The 19,223-nt window shown below is 50.7% G+C and overlaps 2 protein-coding genes across 2 annotated transcripts in view; both read right to left on the bottom strand.

The window, feature by feature from the left end:
• The window catches only part of LOC134027573 (elastase-1-like), a 90,636-nt gene that overhangs the window by 45,192 nt on the left and 26,221 nt on the right, over positions 1-19,223 (bottom strand). The window lies entirely within an intron of this gene.
• Positions 1-19,223, bottom strand: part of itga7 (integrin, alpha 7) — a 29,025-nt gene that overhangs the window by 8,598 nt on the left and 1,204 nt on the right. Inside the window, 12 exon segments of the mRNA XM_062459644.1 lie at positions 23-57; positions 174-235; positions 457-552; positions 823-937; positions 940-949; positions 1,913-2,001; positions 2,103-2,296; positions 2,509-2,716; positions 6,086-6,217; positions 7,021-7,276; positions 7,595-7,674; positions 7,917-8,044. Of these exon segments, the coding sequence (XP_062315628.1) occupies positions 23-57; positions 174-235; positions 457-552; positions 823-937; positions 940-949; positions 1,913-2,001; positions 2,103-2,296; positions 2,509-2,716; positions 6,086-6,217; positions 7,021-7,276; positions 7,595-7,674; positions 7,917-8,044 (1,405 nt within the window).

The following is a 19,223-nucleotide window of genomic DNA, read 5'->3' as shown; positions in this document are numbered from 1 at the left end:
TGTCAGCCCACCAGGAGTCTACTTTCGAATCTTCAGAGGGAATACAGAATTTCCCAGCTGCAGCCCAGATGAAGTTACCGGATGCAGAAAGCAGCAGTTTTCTAGAGTAGTGCAGTGTAATTATGACCCCCACGCTGGGGGCTGTGAGAGAGAAAGCAGAAGTGGCTACTTACTGATGTCAGGTGAGTAGGACTGTGGGTGAGCAGTGAAGGTGAAACAGGCCTTGACCTCCACACTGAAGAGAGAGCACACACACCAGGATGGAATTACTACATCTATAACACCTGGAACTGACACACAATCGTACTTTTGTGTCAAATATACGTAGTATCCACACTAAATCGATTTATTTCCAAGTTTTATGACATCCAGCTTTATAGATCAATAGATAGTATGTTGAAGTGGATATTGCATTCAGTATTGTGTAGTTGCCAGGGTTACAGCAGTCGGACTCACCATACTCCATCTCTGTCCTTGCAGTTGTTCTGTTCCAGGTCAATGTACTGGGGCTCTATAGATAAGACCCTCAACACATGGATCACTGGACGGGACCTAGGTGGACACACACACACACACACACACGTAAACGCACACACATTCACATAAACAAATAAATAAAAACAGAGATCACAGGTAAGTCATCATCATGTTTTCAAACCAGGGGATTCCTCCATTAGTAAAAATCTGGATGATTATTAAATTGAATACAGTCCCTACAGTCCCTTTTCTCCGGCAGTGGAATCCGTTCCGTTCGAGGGGGTCAGAGGTCAGAGAATCTCACCTGGGACACGGCCCATGCTAACGTCTCAGGGAGGGTCTCACCTGAACAGCACCACCTGGTCGCTGAGCGAGCCCACCGCCAGGTCCGGGTACTGGTTCTTATCGATGTCCAGCCCTCCTGAGATGGAGTAGCCGAACCTCTTCACCTGCTGATCCGCCCATCCAGGACCTTGTGAGCGAGGGAGAGAGGGAGAGAGAGAATGAGAGAGAGGGAGAGAGAGGGGGAGAGAGAGTGAGAGAGAGGGAGAGAGCCTCAGAATGACTGGAGAAGAATACGCTTCAGATCACAACGGTGTGTTCTGACTCATGTTTAGGGTCACCACACACTCAGTGTTTGCTAAACACACTTCCTCCTCTCCTTCTTACTATTATTGTTCCTGTTACAGTTTCATTCTGGAGTCAGATGGCTGAGTGGTTAGGGAATCAGGCTATTATTTAGAAGGTTGCCGGTTCAATTCTTGGCTGTGAAAAATGACATTGTGTCCTTGGGTAAGGCACTTCACCCTACTTGCCTCAGGGGGGAATGTCCCTGTAGTTACTGTAAGTCGCTCTGGATAAGAGCGTCTGCTAAGATGACTAAATTTAAAATGTACATTTTTGCTTTGGCAATATTTACTAATGTACATGTTCAAGTCGATGAAGCCTTGTCTGAACTGATGTAAGGGAGCAGGGTACAGGGAGCAGGGTACAGGGAGCAGGGTACAGGGAGCAGGGTACAGGGAGCAGGGTACAGGGAGCAGGGTACAGGGAGCAGGGTACAGGGAGCAGGGGAGCAGGGAGCAGGGTACAGGGAGCAGGGAGCAGGGAGCAGGGTACAGGGAGCAGGGAGCAGGGAGCAGGGTACAGGGAGCAGGGTACAGGGAGCAGGGTACAGGGAGCAGGGTACAGGAGCAGGGTACAGGGAGCAGGGAGCAGGGAGCAGGGTACAGGGAGCAGGGTACAGGGAGCAGGGTACAGGGAGCAGGGTACAGGGAGCAGGGAGCAGGGAGCAGGGTACAGGGAGCAGGGTACAGGGAGCAGGGAGCAGGGTACAGGGAGCAGGGAGCAGGGAGCAGGGTACAGGGAGCAGGGTACAGGGAGCAGGGTACAGGGAGCAGGGTACAGGGAGCAGGGTACAGGGGTCTCTTCTCACCTGAGCAGGCTTGGTCTCGATGCCCGAGGACGAGCCTCTGAAGATGAACACTTTACCATCCCCGTCAAACGGCGCGCCCACAGCAATGTCTAAACACAACAACACGATGACAGGCATGAGGAGAAATGGTTCAAATGCCAACCCTAAGTCTCACCCTCACCTTGGGCCACCCTGACCCTCACCCTCTCACCTCCGTATCCATCCTGGTCCAGGTCTCCCACACTGTTGACCGTCATCCCGAACATGGAGTCGTAGGTGCCGTTGAGGCGTATGGGCCGTGCCTCGGCCCAGTGACTGGCAGGGTTCAGGAACACGTACACTGCCCCGCCGATCTCTGCCTTGCGGTCAAAGTAGTTTGGGGCTCCCACGATCAGGTCTGTCCAGCTGATTGAGAGATGGAGGGAGAGGGAGGGAGTTAGAAAGGGAGAGGATATAAGTGAGATCGGAGAAGATAGAGACAGAAAGAGAGAGAGAGGAGACAGAAAGAGAGACTGAGAGGGCAGAGAGTGGTTAAAGAGAGAGAGAGAGACAAAGGGAGGACAGAGAGAAACAAAAGAAAGGAAAAAAGCAAAGCAAGAGAGTAAGATAGTCGTCACCCATCACTGTTGAGGTCGGCCGTGGCAACCGAGTATCCAAAGGAGGAGGCCAGCTCCTCTCCCCACAGGATGTGCTGCGGCACCAGGCGATACACGTTGTCCTTCTGCAGGAGGACAACCGCGCCCGTGTGATTGGCTCGTGGCGCCCCCGCCACAAAGGTCATCTCCCTGTAACTCATCAGGCCCCTGGCAGCATCCACAGAGAACCCTGTGGCAGGGGTCAGAGGTCAGGGGTCAGTATCGAGCGTGGGATCAGATGCATCGCCCCTCATGGCTCCCTGCTCCTCTCGTCCTCCATCTAATGAAATGTGTGCTCTAAGTGCTCATTGATTTAATGCCACATACATGATGGGGGTAACGTTCTGTGCTGTGTTTGCAAGTAGAGAAATATATTGGTGTGTGTGTGTGTGTGTGTGGGGGGGGGGGTCGATCGCTACAGTAAAGAGATTCATGGTACTACTACTTTGCATCAGTAGCTTCTGCTTAACACAGCATGTAAACAGAGCTGGGTGACACTAATCTCATTAATGGTTTAAAGAGATTCTCTCCCTCAGTGGTGTGTATTTGTTTGTGTGTGTGTGTGTGTGTGTGTGTGCGCCTATACATACATGCTTGTGTGTGCGTGTCCTGTGAGGGAAAGTGGAAATGTGGCTGTGTTGCATACAGATCGGCCTGTCTGCCTGGTGGAGGAGAGGAGGAGGAGGAGGAGGAGGAGGAGGAGGAGGAGGAGGAGGAGGAGGAGGAGGAGGAGGAGGAGGAGGAGGAGGAGGAGGAGGAGGAGGAGGAGAGAGAGAGAGAGAGAGAGAGCAGAAAGGTGCATGCTGCTGGCAGGGCATGAATGTGCTGCCAAGTGACACTGTGACAGCTAGCTGTGAGAACCAGCAGCTTGTGTCAAACTGTGTGACTGACTGTGAGACTAAACAAAGAGATGAACAAGGTTCTACAGTGAGCAAACACCCACACAATCCTACACATGCAGGGGGGGCGGGGGGGGGGGGGGGGGCGGGGGGCTGACAGGGAGGGGAGTGGATGGGGACCCGGTGAAGGGGAGGCATGGGGGGTGAGGATAACGCGGGGAGGTCGGGTGAGGCGAGGGCTGGGCTGGGGGGAAAAGGGGGTGTCTGTTAGTCCTGTGTAAACATGCTAAAGCGTGCGAGACACACGGACACACACACACACACACACACAGACAGACAGACGGTGGTCAGCTCCAGGGTGGCAGGTTTGGAATGTGTCTGACAGCAGCTCACTTCAGAGACAGTGATAAACAAAGAGCTTCTGCTCCAGACAAGGCTGGCTGGTCCTGATAGGAACTATAACAGTATTATATAAAACGAGAATAAACTTCAGTACGAACACAACTTGCTTGGTTTTGAGTGATCCATATTGTATAATCCCATGAGGTGTGAGTATATTTAATGATGATAATAACAATAGGAGTGGCCTCTGCATCGGTAACCCTGAAACTAAACTCTAAGATGCCTTTAGTCCAATGTATGAAGTAGTTAGGATTGATGTAGGCATGCATGCTCTAGGAGAGGTCAGAGGTCATAGGGGCAGTAGAACATGGGGCAGAGGGCAGGGGGCAGTTCAATATGGCAGTGATGGGGGGGGAGTGAAAAGGTGAACTGGCATTAAAGGAGGTGGATAGAAAGATTTAGAATAGAACCGATCCACAGGATTGATGGATTAGGAAGCACTGATCCCCAAAACATTAGTGGTTAGCAACACTTTGATCCTCAATGAACATGACTATGTCTCTCTGGTTAGCTCTACTGATAGGTAAGAGTTATCTGTGTTAAAGTTACAAATGTAAACCTTTGACGAAGCCAGATATCTTCATATCCACGAAGGTTTGCCAGTGATTACTGTACAGTAGATTCAACATCTCAGCTTGTAAACAATGTTCACAGTGCAGGTTCACCATAACTCTCTGCAATCCTAAGACTGTCTACAACAAAATATCCATGAAATATGGTCAGGATTTTCTCCTACATTTTAGTAGCTTCCTGTTTCCTGTGTCTGAGCTTCCTGTTTCGTGTCACTGGTTAAAGTTCCCGTTGGTGAACCATCACCATGGAAACATGGACAGCTCAATGCAGACGGGCACACACAGACCCAGGGACAGAAAGACAGCATAGCCTCTTTACACTACTGGACAGACAGACGGACAGTTAGCCAACATGATTGGTCACACCAAGCAGACTGGACAGACAGACCGACAGCTAAAATCACCACACAGACTGCAGAGAAGGCAGAATCACAGACGTCTACAGAGGGACCAGACTGCTCTCACACAAAGAGACAACCGTCAACACTGCACTCTTAAGATATGTAGAAAACCCTCAACTTAAACGTATCAAAAAGCATGAAAAAAATGCAGTTTTCTTCCAGTGCAGTATTCAAGATGGCTCTTTGTGAATGACATTCTACAGTAATTCTACACACATCTAGACAACAGCTAGGGAGGCCACAGAGGGGGGGGGGGGGGGAGGCGGAGGGCTGGCGGAAGGCGAGACACTACACAACGAACCCGGTTCACACGACACCACACGCCTACAAACCTAGGTAGCTATTGTGGGCTACATCCTCAATACTGTGCCGGCTGGTGTGCTCCAGAGTTTTGTACACCAACGCATCTTCCACGGGACTAGCCATGAACAACAGCCCTGACGGCCCAGAAACAGAGAGAGAGTGGGGAAGAGGGAGGAGGAGAGAGGTGAGGGGGGAGAGTGGGGGGTGGAGGGGGGTGGAGTGGTGAGGGAGGAGGGAGGGAGGGAGGAGAGAGGGAGGGAGGGAGGGAGGAGAGAGGGAGGGGAGAGGGAGTGGCAGGTGAGAAGGAGCAGGTGATGTGGTTTCTTCCTGGTACCGTGGGGTGGTGCTCTCTCTGAACCAGCGGTACCTGAGAAGGACGGCAAGAGGACCTCAGACTGCACCCAGAATGCCTTGCAGGACAGGAGAACAGTGGCTGAGTCACTGTTTATGATATCCAGCTCAAAGCAGGGCTGGGTGGGTGGGTGTTCTGGGTGGGGCGGGGGTTATGTTTAGATACAGGATCTCCGTGCTCAGGGCCTCTCAGGCTATAAGGATCGCTGTCTGGATGTGAATGCATAGCTCAGTTGCCAAAAATCATGTGGGAAAGTATTTCGAAAATTGAGGTGGAGTCAAGTGGAGACCTGGTGAGTCTCACTGCTGGGATCAGAGAGGGAACCAGAGGAAAGGACGTCTCTCTCTCTCTATCTCTCTCTCGCTTTCTATCTCCATTTCGCTCACTCTTTCTCTCTCTCTCTCTCTCTCTCTCTCTCTCTCTCTCTCTCTCTCTCTCTCTCTCTCTCTCTCTCTCTCTCTCTCTCTCTCTCTCTCTCTCTCTCTCTCTCTCTGACTCTCACATCTACTTCCCACCCTCCACCCCTCTCCCTCCTCCGTGCTGTGTGGGAGTTGGGGGCTGTGCCAGCAGTGTGCCAGCTGTGTCTGGGGGCAGTATGAGGGGTGCAGTCTGGGGGCTGGTGCCATCCTTCCCTGGCCCTCTCTCTGGTGCTCTGGCAGGCAGGCAGCAGGGAGTGGAGAGGGCGGTTACCCAGGTAACTATTGTAGGGGACAGGGATGAGCTGGGCGTTCAGCTGCTTCTCGTCCGCCACCTCGTACGGCCCGTCGTCATAGAGACCCAGATCCAGCAGAGTCTGGTTTATGAGTTCCACGCGCATCTCGCCTGGAAGGAACACAGGTGAAGGCAGGGCAAACACACACACGCACACGCACACATGCACACGCACACACACACACACACACGCACACACACACACACGCACACACACGCACACACACGCACACACACACACACACGCACACACACACACACACGCACACACACGCATGCACACACGCACATGAGCGAGTGGACATTTACTCAAACATTGTGCAGGTCTGCAGTGCGCGCACACACACACACATGCACACTGGTCACATTCACACATACAGTTCTCAACACATACATAGAAACATTACGCTGTGTGCAGGTAGAAAATCCATGGCTGTTATTCAAATGATCTGATACATTAAAGTGAATAGTGACATAACAACAGACCTGCGTTATAAAAGTAATTAATAAGATTAATAATCTCACCCCACGTATCCAATAAAGTAAACCAAAGCCATCCCTCAGCCCAGTAAGGAGATACAGCAGCAGATCAATCACAGTCCATTCTTTGATTAACTTCTCTATCGATCGATCAGCACAGTTAACTGCACAGCCCATTTAGCAGATTGGCTTATCAATCGATTACACATAGTTTACCATGTGATAGAAACTCACTGTGATGCATATTAAATCACCTGGATGTTGTTTTAAATAGGCATTTTATAAGAATTGTTATTCTTTCACTACTGCATCTAGCCCCCCGGTGAGCACTGTAACAGCATGACTTGTCAGGAGTTGCATATACTGTCATGCGATTCCACGGTGGTGTTATTCTATTGTGATCCCACCCCTGTATGGGGCCAACCTCTCATTACCTTTCCAGTTGTACGTCCCTGGAGCTCCGAACAGGATGAAGTTGTTGTCGGGGGTGAAGCTGACGGCCAGGCCCTGCTGACAGAAGCCAAACTGCTCGTGGCCCTGGGAACGCCCCTCGCAGAACTTCCACTCGCCCCCGTCCAGGTCGTCGCGCTCCGTCAGGTCCTCACTCAGCACGTAGCAGCGGCCGATGGGATCGCGCGTCTCCGACGGCTTCTTCACCCGCTGGCGGAGCTCGTACAGGTGGGCACACGTCTGGGGGGGGGGGGGGGGAGTTAGGGAAGGGAGAGAGGAGGGAGAGGGGGGAGAGAGGGGGTAGAGGAGGGAGAGGGAGGGAGAGAGGGGGGAGAGGGGGGAGAGAGGAGGGAGAGGGAGGGAGTAGGGAGTGGGGGGGGTCGGGGGGTGAGATTCGGAGAGAGAGAGGAAGGGAGGAGAAAGGTTGAATTCATGGTCTAGGAACTCAAACAGGACCCTGTGGCTAGGCTGCATACTAGTAGGGTGAATGTAAGACACTGGTAACATGTACACATGTTAGAATAGCTTGACCTGACCCCAGGCTGTGTGTGTACTCACCACCACCTTCCCTCCAATCCCCTGGCTCTTCACTGTCACCCCCAGCCACTGGTTGTCCTTGCTCTCCCTCTCAGGGCTCACTGTCACACACAGGAAACACTTCCAGTCAACAACTTCCTGTTCCAGTCCACCCTATTGACCTTTACTCAGTAACAGGTGTGGTACACGACTGTAAAATCACAAACTTATTGGAAAGTAGCCAGTCTTGGTTAGTTGTTGTGGATAGTTTTCTGCTGCAATCGGCAGACTTTTTTGTTGTGTCGTGTAACAAGAACTTCTTTCAGAAGTCAGCGAACTTCATGCAGGACTAGCTCTCTCTCACCGTCTCCATCGATGTCCACGCGCTCACAGTCAAACTCCTCCTCCGTGATTGGACAGCGGAACAGGGCACCTGGACGGCTGCCTCGCATTTTACCCAGCCCCGCGGCCTGCGGCGCCCCCACCAGGATCCTGCAGGAACACGCACAGACGCCTCAGTAGGTCCCGGTCCCTGGCTCACATCAGGCATCACTACAACGTCCTTCTCTGTTTTGAGTCGTTTGTACTCCCACCCGTGTGAAGGCCAGAGGGCACAGCGTAGGAAAAGTTTTATTTTCAGTGTCATGGCTGCTGATATTTTGGGGTCGGGCCTCCGGCCCGGGCCTTATACGGCCAGGCTGGTCCTGGGGGCTATTTAAAAACTCTCTGTTGAGCCACATTCCACCCAACACACTCAGCCATGGCACAGGCGGGAGAGCGGGACACAGGGAAACACAGGGAGAGGAGGAGAGAGGGGAGGAGGTGAAAAAGAGAGAGAAGAGCGTGAAAAGGGAGAGAGAAGAGAAGGGCTGGACTCTGGATGGCACGGCCTACAGTCCTACTGAATAATCCATACGAATGCTGTGTAACGTGTAACTATAAACCATGACCAGGTCAATACCCTGCAACAGTGGGAGAGACACCAGCTCCTACGAGAAGTGGTCTGTCTCACCACCTCTGGCTTCCTGGTGGCAATAGCTCACCTCAACCAGCGTTTTGTAGGCGACTGGGTAGTATCCTGGCTATAAATACAGAATAGCTGATAGTGGTGGAGAGGCCAGACTGGGAGGGAGGGAGGGAGGGAGGGCAGGAGGGAGGGGAGGGAGGGAGGGCAGGAGGGAGGGAGGGCAGGAGGGAGGGCAGGAGGGATAGGACCCTAGCTCTACAGCTCAGCTGAGCACAGGTAGAAAGAAACCACCCTTCACAGACACTCCTACACAGAAAGAAATACAAGAGTAAACGAGATGCAATCTCGTTGTTTCATTCCTCAGACTAAGGCGCAAAGCATTAATTCTTGTCCGCCTTCCGTAACAGTCGAGCTGAGCTCCAAACCGCCTAGAAAACAACAGAGAAACTAAACCCTGGCGTCTGAGAGAGTGGCTGGTCTGGGCTCTGTGAGGAGGTGGGCGATGGCTGAGGCTACGTTCAAACAACCTGGCTGCAGCTGTTGCACGGCCCCCTGTCTAATTGTCTTCACCATGCTTTGCTGTGACTCAGTGGTTATAGGAGAGTAACCATGGAGATGGGAAGGATGGTGTGTGGTGTTATAGGGGGGGAGGGGGGGGGGGGGTTAAGACAGCTGTAAATCCCCCCTCACCCATCCACCAACTCTCTTCTCAGTCTTTACCCCGTTTCTCCTGGAAACGACCGCCACCACAATGGCCACCCCCTCCCCACCACTCCACAAACTTTACCAGCCAGTCCTCCAGACTCCAGTCAGCCATACAGCTGTTACCTCTCCAGCCCCCCTGATCACCCCCTCGTCTCTCCTCGAGTGCAGCCAAGTAAGTGATTCAACCTCTTGGAGTGAAAGGTCCCACTGAGCGGGCCTGGCTATGACATGTCTATCAGTCCTCGTCCAGAACCGTGTGTGAATTCTTAAATTAAACACAGTGGACCTGGGAAACCGAAACAACTTATCACTAAAAGCCAGAAATAAAAAGTGAACCTGCATTGTTTTGCATTCCACAGACCTCTGGTTTACGTTGAGGGAATACCTTAATCATCAGTGTGTGTGTGTGTGTAGTATTTGTGTGTGTGAGTTTGTGTGTGTGTGGAAGTACGAGCAGGTGTGTGTGTGTGTGGTCCATTGCAGAGAGAGGAGCTGCTGGTACTTAGGCTCCAAGCCAGTGTTTGTCAAACTAGAGAAGCCATAACACCAGTCATTCATACAGGCTTGTGGGAATCACACTTTTCAAACACACCTTCATTCTTCTGCAAGGTTCCCTCACTAAACAGCCTCTACTGTCTCCATGTTCCCTGCTTTAGGGTTCAGTACAGTCCCAGATTTCCCCTCTCCGCACACTGTTCACACCCAACACCCAGCTGGACGAGGATCCAGTGACTGGGAAAATATTTTATGATTTATATATTACATATATTATATATATATATATTTCATTTGTTGTTTACTGTGAGTGTGTGAGTGTATGTTCATTCTCTGTGTGTGTGTGTGTGTGTGTGTGTGTGTGTGTGTGTGTGCGCGTGTGTGTGTGTGTGTGTGTGTGTGTGTGGTCACCTTCTCACTGCCAGCCAGGTCCACCAGGTGTGTGTGTGGTCACCTTCTCACTGCCAGCCAGGTCCACCAGGTGTGTGTGTGTGTGTGGTCACCTTCTCACTGCCAGCCAGGTCCACCAGGTGTGTGTGTGTGTGTGGTCACCTTCTCACTGCCAGCCAGGTCCACCAGGTGTGTGTGTGTGTGTGGTCACCTTCTCACTGCCAGCCAGGTCCACCAGGTGTGTGTGTGTGTGTGGTCACCTTCTCACTGCCAGCCAGGTCCACCAGGTGTGTGTGTGTGTGTGGTCACCTTCTCACTGCCAGCCAGGTCCACCAGGTGTGTGTGTGTGTGTGTGTGTGTGTGTGTGTGGTGTGTGTGTGTGTGTGTGTGTGTGTGTGTGTGGTCACCTTCTCACTGCCAGCCAGGTCCACCAGGTGTGTGTGTGTGTGTGTGTGGTGTGTGTGTGTGTGTGTGTATGTCTTCCTTTGTGTATGTGATTGAGCTAGAAGCAAATACTTCAGTGCGGAGCACACACATGCTCAATCCTTCTCTCTCATCTCACATCTGTCTAATCCTCTATCTGACACAGGTAGACTATCCCCCAAACCCCTCATCCATACACCTCATCCATACACCTCATCCATACACCTCATCTCAACACCTCCCCCAGCCGTGGAGGGTGTGTGTGGGGGTCTGTGTGGGGGGGTGTGGGGGGGGGATACAGTGTGTGTGTGTGGATGTGTGGGGGGGATACAGTGTGTGTGTGTGGATGTGTGGGGGGGATACAGTGTGTGTGTGTGTGGGTGTGTGGGGGGATGCAGTGTGTGTGTGTGGGTGTGTGGGGGGGATGCAGTGTGTGTGTGTGGGTGTGTGGGGGGATACAGTGTGTGTGTGTGGGTGTGTGGGGGGATACAGTGTGTGTGTGTGGGTGTGTGGGGGGATACAGTGTGTGTGGGTGGGTGTGTGGGGGGATACAGTGTGTGTGTGTGGTAAATGAAGGCTGATCAGGGAGGCCTTGTGGAGAGGCTTTTTGCTCACTGAAACAAAACCTCTTCCACTGTCATACCAAGCGCCCTCTTTTCACGATTGTTTTTGTTGTCCACACACACACACACACACATCCCCCTCATCTTTGATTTATTCCCATGTGTTTACCAAGTAGAGTGTGTGCAGTGACCCTAACTCTCATTCTCCCTGGGGTCTCCAGTCCCCCACCCAGCCATGCCTGTGCCCTCCACTCCCCTCCCCCACTCACAACACTCTTCTGCCCAGCCCCCTTGGCCTCTTGGGCCCCCACTTCACCAACTCACTGACTGGCTGACTGACTGGCTAACTGACTAATACATCACACTGGTATGTGAGATAACCTCAAATCCAGTTTGAGGCAGCATCCAAACCTCACAAGCGAGTCAGTCAGACATATTTACTGGATATCCTGATCTGTTGTGACTCACACAGATACAGTACGACTCTAAATGACTCATCTGTGAGTATGACACATTAACAAGAACATCTTCCTGTTCCTGTGGAGAACACTGCCTGAGGTAATCAGGATTTACAATCAGCTTCGAAATGTGAGAACGTCACTTAAAGTCGGCAAACCGGATGAGAACATTGGATAGGACAGGAATCACGCTTCATCATGTTAGGGTAACAAAGGAACAAGGTGAAGAACATAGAACACCTTTTGAGAGAACAGCAGCCTTTAAGCAGACGTCTGCCAAAACGACCCAAATATGTCAGACAAGGAACCCACGCTAAAGTAAGTAAGACTTTATTTATATAGCACATTTCATACAAGAATTGCAGCTCAAGGTGCTTTACATAAAATCAATAAAAACAATAATACAAGTGATAAACAATTCAAACAAAAATAAAAATCCCAATAAGATCTCTGTTCAAGAGAGAAACCAACTTTAAACATGCATCTTAAAAGTAACAATAATATACTTAATAAAAGTAGGAAAACCAAAGGTCAATGGTTTAATCCCCATCTCCACCCTCCTATTCAATGTGTGACTGTGCTTCACACAACTGCAACATCAATTTAGTCTCCTTGGAGCCATTTGCTCAAGCCCAAACAGCATCAGGTCAAACCCAACCCATCGCTTGTTTGGCAGTCCTAGCTCTTCCAGGACCAAACATAAAGGAACACTACACATCTACATGGACAACAAGTGCAACATCTACATACTACACGCATTTTTATCTCACAACTTCCTCAGAGACCAAATGTTTCCGAACACGCACCAAAACACGTTCTAACGGTACCTACTCAGCACTTTGCGAAAGGACGTTAGGTCAGTGAGCTATGGTGTCCTAATTTCTCTTAGGGAACAATGCAGCCAAACACCATAACAAACTTGAGGTTCCTTGAACTTGATTTAGTGTTGGTCAAATATGTGCTACCTTATCTTCTCACTGCAGTGCCATAACCCACCAGTGAGCTAAGCTACATGTGAGCCATGTTATCCCTCAGGGAGTTAGCAAGACCATGCTGCTCAGTCTGCCTCAGGCCTCCACAAAACCCACATCTTGCCTCCACCCCCCCCCCCAGCAACCCCCCCCCCCCCCCCCCCCCCCAGCCAGAGTCAGTCTGCCCCAGGCCTCCACAAACCCCAGCAGGAGGTCCAGGTTGTGTAGCCCTGCTGTTGTTACCCCGGGGCAAGAATGTCCCACTGTGACCTCAGGAGGATGTGTCTCACTCTCACTGTGCAACAGCATAATGGACCCTAACCCTAACACATCATCCTGACCATCCACAGCGGCAACACAACACACCTCGCTGACCCCAACACAGCACAGCTGCAACACTCAACACACAACGGGATATTCCCTAACTATAACTTAAACTCACCCTCAACAACCACAACAACATGTGTGTTATAGTTAGGGAATATCCCGTTGTCTTGCTATAGGAAGGGGGACGTTATTGAACGGGATTCCAGGAGTGTTGCAGCTGTGCTGTGTTGGGGTCAGCGAGGTGGAGGTGTGTTGTGTTGCAGCTGTGCTGTGTTGGGGTCAGCGAGGTGGAGGTGTGTTGTGTTGCAGCTGTGCTGTGTTGGGGTCAGCGAGGTGGAGGTGTGTTGTGTTGCAGCTGTGCTGTGTTGGGGTCAGCGAGGTGGAGGTGTGTTGTGTTGCAGCTGTGCTGTAGCTCCTTCTCCACCCAGACCCCAACACTCCCCACCCTACTCTGACCCCAAGAGCACCAACACACAGTGTGGCTTGGCCAGATCAACAACTGTTGTTGTTGTACCTGTTGTCGAGCGGTGCTGACTACAGGTCTTCCTAACTGTCTGTCTGAGAGCGTCCGTCTGCCCAGAGGAGAACAGGGAACAGGGATGGTCAACTGGCAGGTTTTGGGAACCTGGTGTTTTTCCACCTGAGTCCTGCTCTCTGTGTTTTATTGATGAGGGGACGACAGCTGGGATGACTGGAGTGTGACTCACCAGGCTCCTCATCCATGGTATGCCCACTGGAGAATGGTCTAGACTGGACAGGGTGCAAAGGAGAGAGGGAGAGAGAGAGAAAGAGAATAAGAGAGAGAGAGAGAGAGAGAGAGAGAGAGAGAGAGAGAGAGAGAGAGAGAGAGAGAGAGAGAGAGAGAGAGAGAGAGAGAGAGAGACAGAGAGAGATGGATGGATAGAACAAGAGAGAGAGGCGTGTGGTAGAGAGACAGAGACAGCTGCACATCACCCCTACTGGAAGAAACCATCCAGTGTTTGAACCCTGGATATGAATCACTCACATTCATATCCTCATCAGTCATGGGGATGTAAAGGGACATGAGATAAACATGGTTTACTCAACAGTGAAGGACAAGAAGCATATGAACAGTACTGAATGACTATGGAAGTACGAGCATTATCAACTTTCATCACAGTTTAAACACACATAAACATGACACAACTCCAAAAATCGTTTAGCTACTCTTGCTTTCACTGATTACAAGTGTCTGCGCTTCTTGTGTTGGTCCTCATGAATGCAGTATATGTTCATTAACTGGGTCCTCTGTGTGTGTGACTGTCAGGGAAAACAATGACCACCACACTGGAACAGTGCATGGTCACTGTGACATCTCCTGACCTCAGTCCACCATCTGCCCCCACCTGATCAATACAGGGACCATTTCCAGGCAGAGGCGGAGTAATGATTGACCCTAAAGTCCTCGTGTGAACAGCACACCACCCTTCTGCCTCTCAGACTCTCAACCCCCCTCTCCTCCCTCTTTCTCTATTTCCACCTTTCTTTCTCTCCACAGCTTTCTCTCTCGTTCAACCTCTATCTCTCTCGCCCGTTTTTCTGTTGACATTCAAGACCACGCATATACATTTCTGCGAGTCTACACTCATTCGCTGTTTCCCGGTGCTAAAGTATGAGCTCATTCCTAGTCATGAGTAACAGGACTGAAGGCAGCAGAAGCTCTAACAAGCCTAATGCCCATGCATATGCACACACACGCTCCACCCTGGGGGAACGTTCGGGGTTTCTGCCCACCTTAACTGCCTTTGTCTACACACACAAACGCAAGCATGCAGAAACACACATACAATCTTTCTCTCTCTCCATGTCTCTCTTTCTTACTCTCTCTGTCTACCTCTCTCTCTCTCACACACACACACACAGACACACATATATTGACCAGCTAATTGGTAGGTTCAGATTGAGCCAGATGACTGAACGGTCCCTAATCATTCTAATCACATGGTCCCTGTGGTGTAACTCTGCATCAATAAGAGACCACACCCTCTAGCCTCCATCCCCAGCCCCCAGCCTCTAGCCCCCATCCCCAGCCCCCAGCCTCTAGCCCCCATCCCCAGCCCCCAGCCTCTAGCCTCCATCCCCAGCCCCCAGCCTCTAGCCTCCATCCCCAAGCCCCCATCCCCAGCCCCCAGCATCATCTCTGGTCCTAGTTCCAACCCTGCTCCAGCCTCTATAACTAGTCATTAATTTCCATTGACACACACACTTCATTCCTGATCTGATTACTGTGGGCTGGGGCAGATTCTCAGAGCCAGCTAGTTAGTGTCCCTCACCATCACTCAGTCACATGAGCACCAACTGGGCTCTGAAAACCAAAAACACATATTTAATAAGAAAGGCTTAGCCCTTCGCGCTAATACACGGTCAGTAATCAATCTGATACATGTGGTTAAAAGGAGGCTTGGATTGTCTCTTCGTCACTGCTTTCAACATCCTGCGCTCTGTCATCGCTCCTCTCCAGTCTCTGCTGACGATCCCAGAAGCCTCCACCTCGGTCCAGGCAGAGGATTCAGCTGTGTCCTCATCAGCTCCAGAGGCCCTGTCATGATTTATTCATCTCTGCAGCTTCAGAGGAGGACCTGCAGGCAGGCAGGCTTCCAGAAGCCTCTGTCACAGTCTGCTGCCTCAGACCTCCAGAACCACAGCCCCCCAGCAGCTGAGCTCTCTATTAGAGGGAAGGTGGAGGAAAAACTACGACTCCCAGTTTGCTGCGGAGCTCAATTAATCATCTGGTAGAATATGAAGGGAAAAGGGAATCTAATGATGCAATACTACTGGATTGGGGCTTATCACTATGTTCTTGTTCTATAAAAAATGTGAAGCCTTGGAATATTGTAAGCACTGGTCCAATGTTATGCCACTCTACTGTATGCAGGCTCTCAGAGCTGATTAGACATTAGGATATACGGTAGATGTCACATGCACAGCCAACCCCCTCCCCCCAGACCAGTCTGGTCCTCCACGTTACTGTCGTGCGCTGCTTTCTGCACGGGCACATTCATCAGATCTGTGAAGGAGATGTGCTTCCTCCTGACTCTGCAGTTCAGCCGCCCCCCCCACACACACCTTCCCACAACCATCCCCCCCCTCCTCCCTCCGACACCGCGCCTTCTGACTGGCCCAGGCCCCCCTGCAGTGTAATTTTCCTGAAAGCTCTCTCCCCCTGTTTCCCACTGTGCTTTTCTTCCCAGGCAGGCATGCAGGCAGGCCAGGCCAGGCTGGGCCACCTCCAGCGCGGCTGTGTGAGAATGCTGGAGAGCGTGGAGAGAATGAGAGGATGGTGGGAGGTGGAGGAGAATGGCTAGCCAGCACTACCCTGACATGAGGATTTGTTGATGTTGTTGTGCAGCTGTGTGTGTGTGTGTGTGTGTGTGTGTGTGTGTGTGTGTGTGTGTGTGTGTGTGTGTGTGACTGTAACACACGTCTCTGATCTGACAGCCATAGATAAACATCACAATAGGCAAAGCTTGAGCTATTACAGGCCTTACACATGAATGGCCTCGACAGATCCAACAACAAGAATTACCGTGTGAGGGGCTAAAAGGGACGGAGCTGGAAAAAGAAATCATGAATTGAATTAGAGAGGAAAAGGGGGCAGGGTCATTGTCAACCCTTAAGCCGTTTCTCTAAAGCAAGGGGTGATTGAGCCATTTACATGCAAATTTGCTTTTCGAGATTGTCCAATAGGTTTGGAATGTGTGAAGGAGTTTTACTGAGCACTTTTTCAACACGTTCATAAATGTGCGACGCAAGGACAGCTGCACTGTAAGGCCCTGTCATTAAACATAAGCTTTATTATAGAGCACACAGATATGCTCTGTTGACACCAAATGGTCCCTTTCGGTTGCAATTACATATGGTTGTGAATATTGTGATTCGTCCATGATAACATTACAAATGTTAATCATTGATATTCAAATGTAGGAGCTGTATGTTTGTGTGAGGAGGCTTCTGACCCCAGAGCACCAGCAAGCTCCAACAGAATGCCTGAATGTTAGTCGCCATGGCGGCAGCAACGGTGGGGTTCTATCTTGGAGACCCCGCATTCCGCCCGGAATGGAACCATCGGCAGCATTCTAAACACGAAGCAACCTGACCCCCCCTCCCTCCCCTGTCTGCAGAGGCTGCAGAAGGCCACCTAGGTCCCAGTCATGGGACCTAGGTGGCCACTTTAAATGTCCTCGTCATGGACGACTGACAGCGAATGTCCCATTTCTAATTAAACGGAAATGACAACTATGAATCAAGACAAAGTGGGACCAGAACCGCAGAAGAAAGGCCAGAGGGACAATGGACCAATAGATGTGTTCCAGGATCTCATCAAGTTCTTCTGAAGCGACAGGCATTAATAGATGATTTGCGACCTGCATTAGAGGGGGCTTGCAGCCCTCCCCCCCACCAACCACGCACATCATACTAAAAACAACACCTCGGACAAAAGACCTGATATTAAATCATGAGACCCAGGCCAATATAACCAGGCTGACAGGTCACTCTGGAAACCTCTGGTGATTTATATCAGGATATGGGTGGATTCATCCCAGAGCATGTCGTTTACCACACTATACTACGGCATCTCATCCAAATAGAATATTATAGAAATACTTCAAACATTGATGCAGAAATAGACCAAACATAGACATTCATGCCATTCATATAGACAAGCTCTTCATGTAGACCATCTGAATGCTGTAACAGGACAGGCAGGTGGAAGACACTGCTCCACTCAGGCAGATTGAGCGAGGAAAGGGAGAGGGGAACGTGGGGAAACAGAGGCTGCGAAGACTAACACAGCGCTTCCTTTTTTCATCAAGCAAAGAGCTATTAGCAGAGCCGCCACCAGTATAAATAGCAAAGCCACACATAACACCAGGAGCAGAATAAGCCCAGGACCCCCAACCCCCCACCCCATCCATCTATCACAACAAGACAGGACACAGACAGCAATAGTCGTCCAGCACATTGCCTGTTCTGAAAGACATTAATAATCAATCCAAAGCAGCTCTTTTGCCAGCCTGAGCAGCCAAACACAGACGCCTCCGCTCCCGGGGTGTGACATACTTTCACTTCCTTCTGTCTGAGCAACCCTCCGCCCCATACCAGCGAGGATCCCCTTACCGTCCGTCAGTCAATACCACTGGTGAACATGTCGTATTGACAGCTGGAGGCCAAGAAAATGGGCTTATACTGACCTTTGCTGGTATGGTAATGGGGGGTTAGGGGCACACTGGGGCGCAGGGCGGTGGGGCGGTGGTGGATAAGCTAAGCCAGAGAGATAAGATTGAGTCGGTAGTGGGCAGACATTCTTGTCAACATGGGCATGCCAATGGCATTACAAGAGCAGTGCAGTCTGGTTTGAAGTGGAAGTCCAACAGCAGCTTCACGCGCTATATGACATCATCGAGAGTAGTTATTGTGTTGCGAAGAATGTATCCCTTCACACTAACTTACAGTAGCTTTGAGTCAAGCGGCACAAGGCACAATGGCCCTAACCTGAGGATAAAGCCAAGTGCCTGAAGGGGTGCGAAACTCAAACCTCGTTATTACAAAGACAGAGTGAGTCAGTGGCTTCTGCTTACAACCATCAACCTCAAAGCCCTCAGTGTGTCTGACCAAACAGCTCCTGTTGTCAGGGTCTGATCTTGACATGAGATGCTATCTCCCTGGAACTGCTTGGTGACCACTATAAACGACGATAATCCATTTAGCCCATCAATTTCAACAGACTAATGTGACACTAGTCTGCTTTAAGTTTCAAGCAAATCTTATCAAAAGACTTTACTCAGAAGTAAACAACTTCTACAAATAGATCTTGTTTGATGGGAGAGTGAGGTCATGAAGTGAAATAGCCATGGCGTTGTATCCTGTCCTTACGATGTGGTACAGCATGCGCATGGGATGAGCCCAGATCTAAATCTAAAGGCACACACACATCCATCAGTGCTTGCTCCATGGAGGGTCTCAGTAGACCTGTAGTCTGTGAGTACTTCATGAGGTGAGCGTTTAAAATAAGTTCCTGGAATGCTATTGGTCTGAACATGGCCGAGAGAGGGAGTGACTCTTTCCGGCTTCACGCTAGTGAGCCAAACACACACACACACGCACACACACACACACACGGCTGATGTCATGGACGTGAGTCTGTGAGCCGGCGTCAGACTGACTCCAGGCAGGGTAAAATGAGCAGCAGATAGTTAAATATGGAGCTCCTTAACAGGACCTGTAGTACATTAACACGGTCCTTAAACACTTGTTTGAAAATGGTCCTGCCATCACAGGGTGGTGAAAATAACAGTCCATGTTCTAACAGTGTCACTTTCTAACTGACATTTTGGACTGTGCCACCAATGG

The sequence above is a fragment of the Osmerus eperlanus genome, chromosome 1 (assembly GCF_963692335.1).
Source record: "Osmerus eperlanus chromosome 1, fOsmEpe2.1, whole genome shotgun sequence".
Lineage (NCBI taxonomy): Eukaryota > Metazoa > Chordata > Actinopteri > Osmeriformes > Osmeridae > Osmerus > Osmerus eperlanus.
This window is presented reverse-complemented; position numbering and strand designations above follow the sequence as displayed.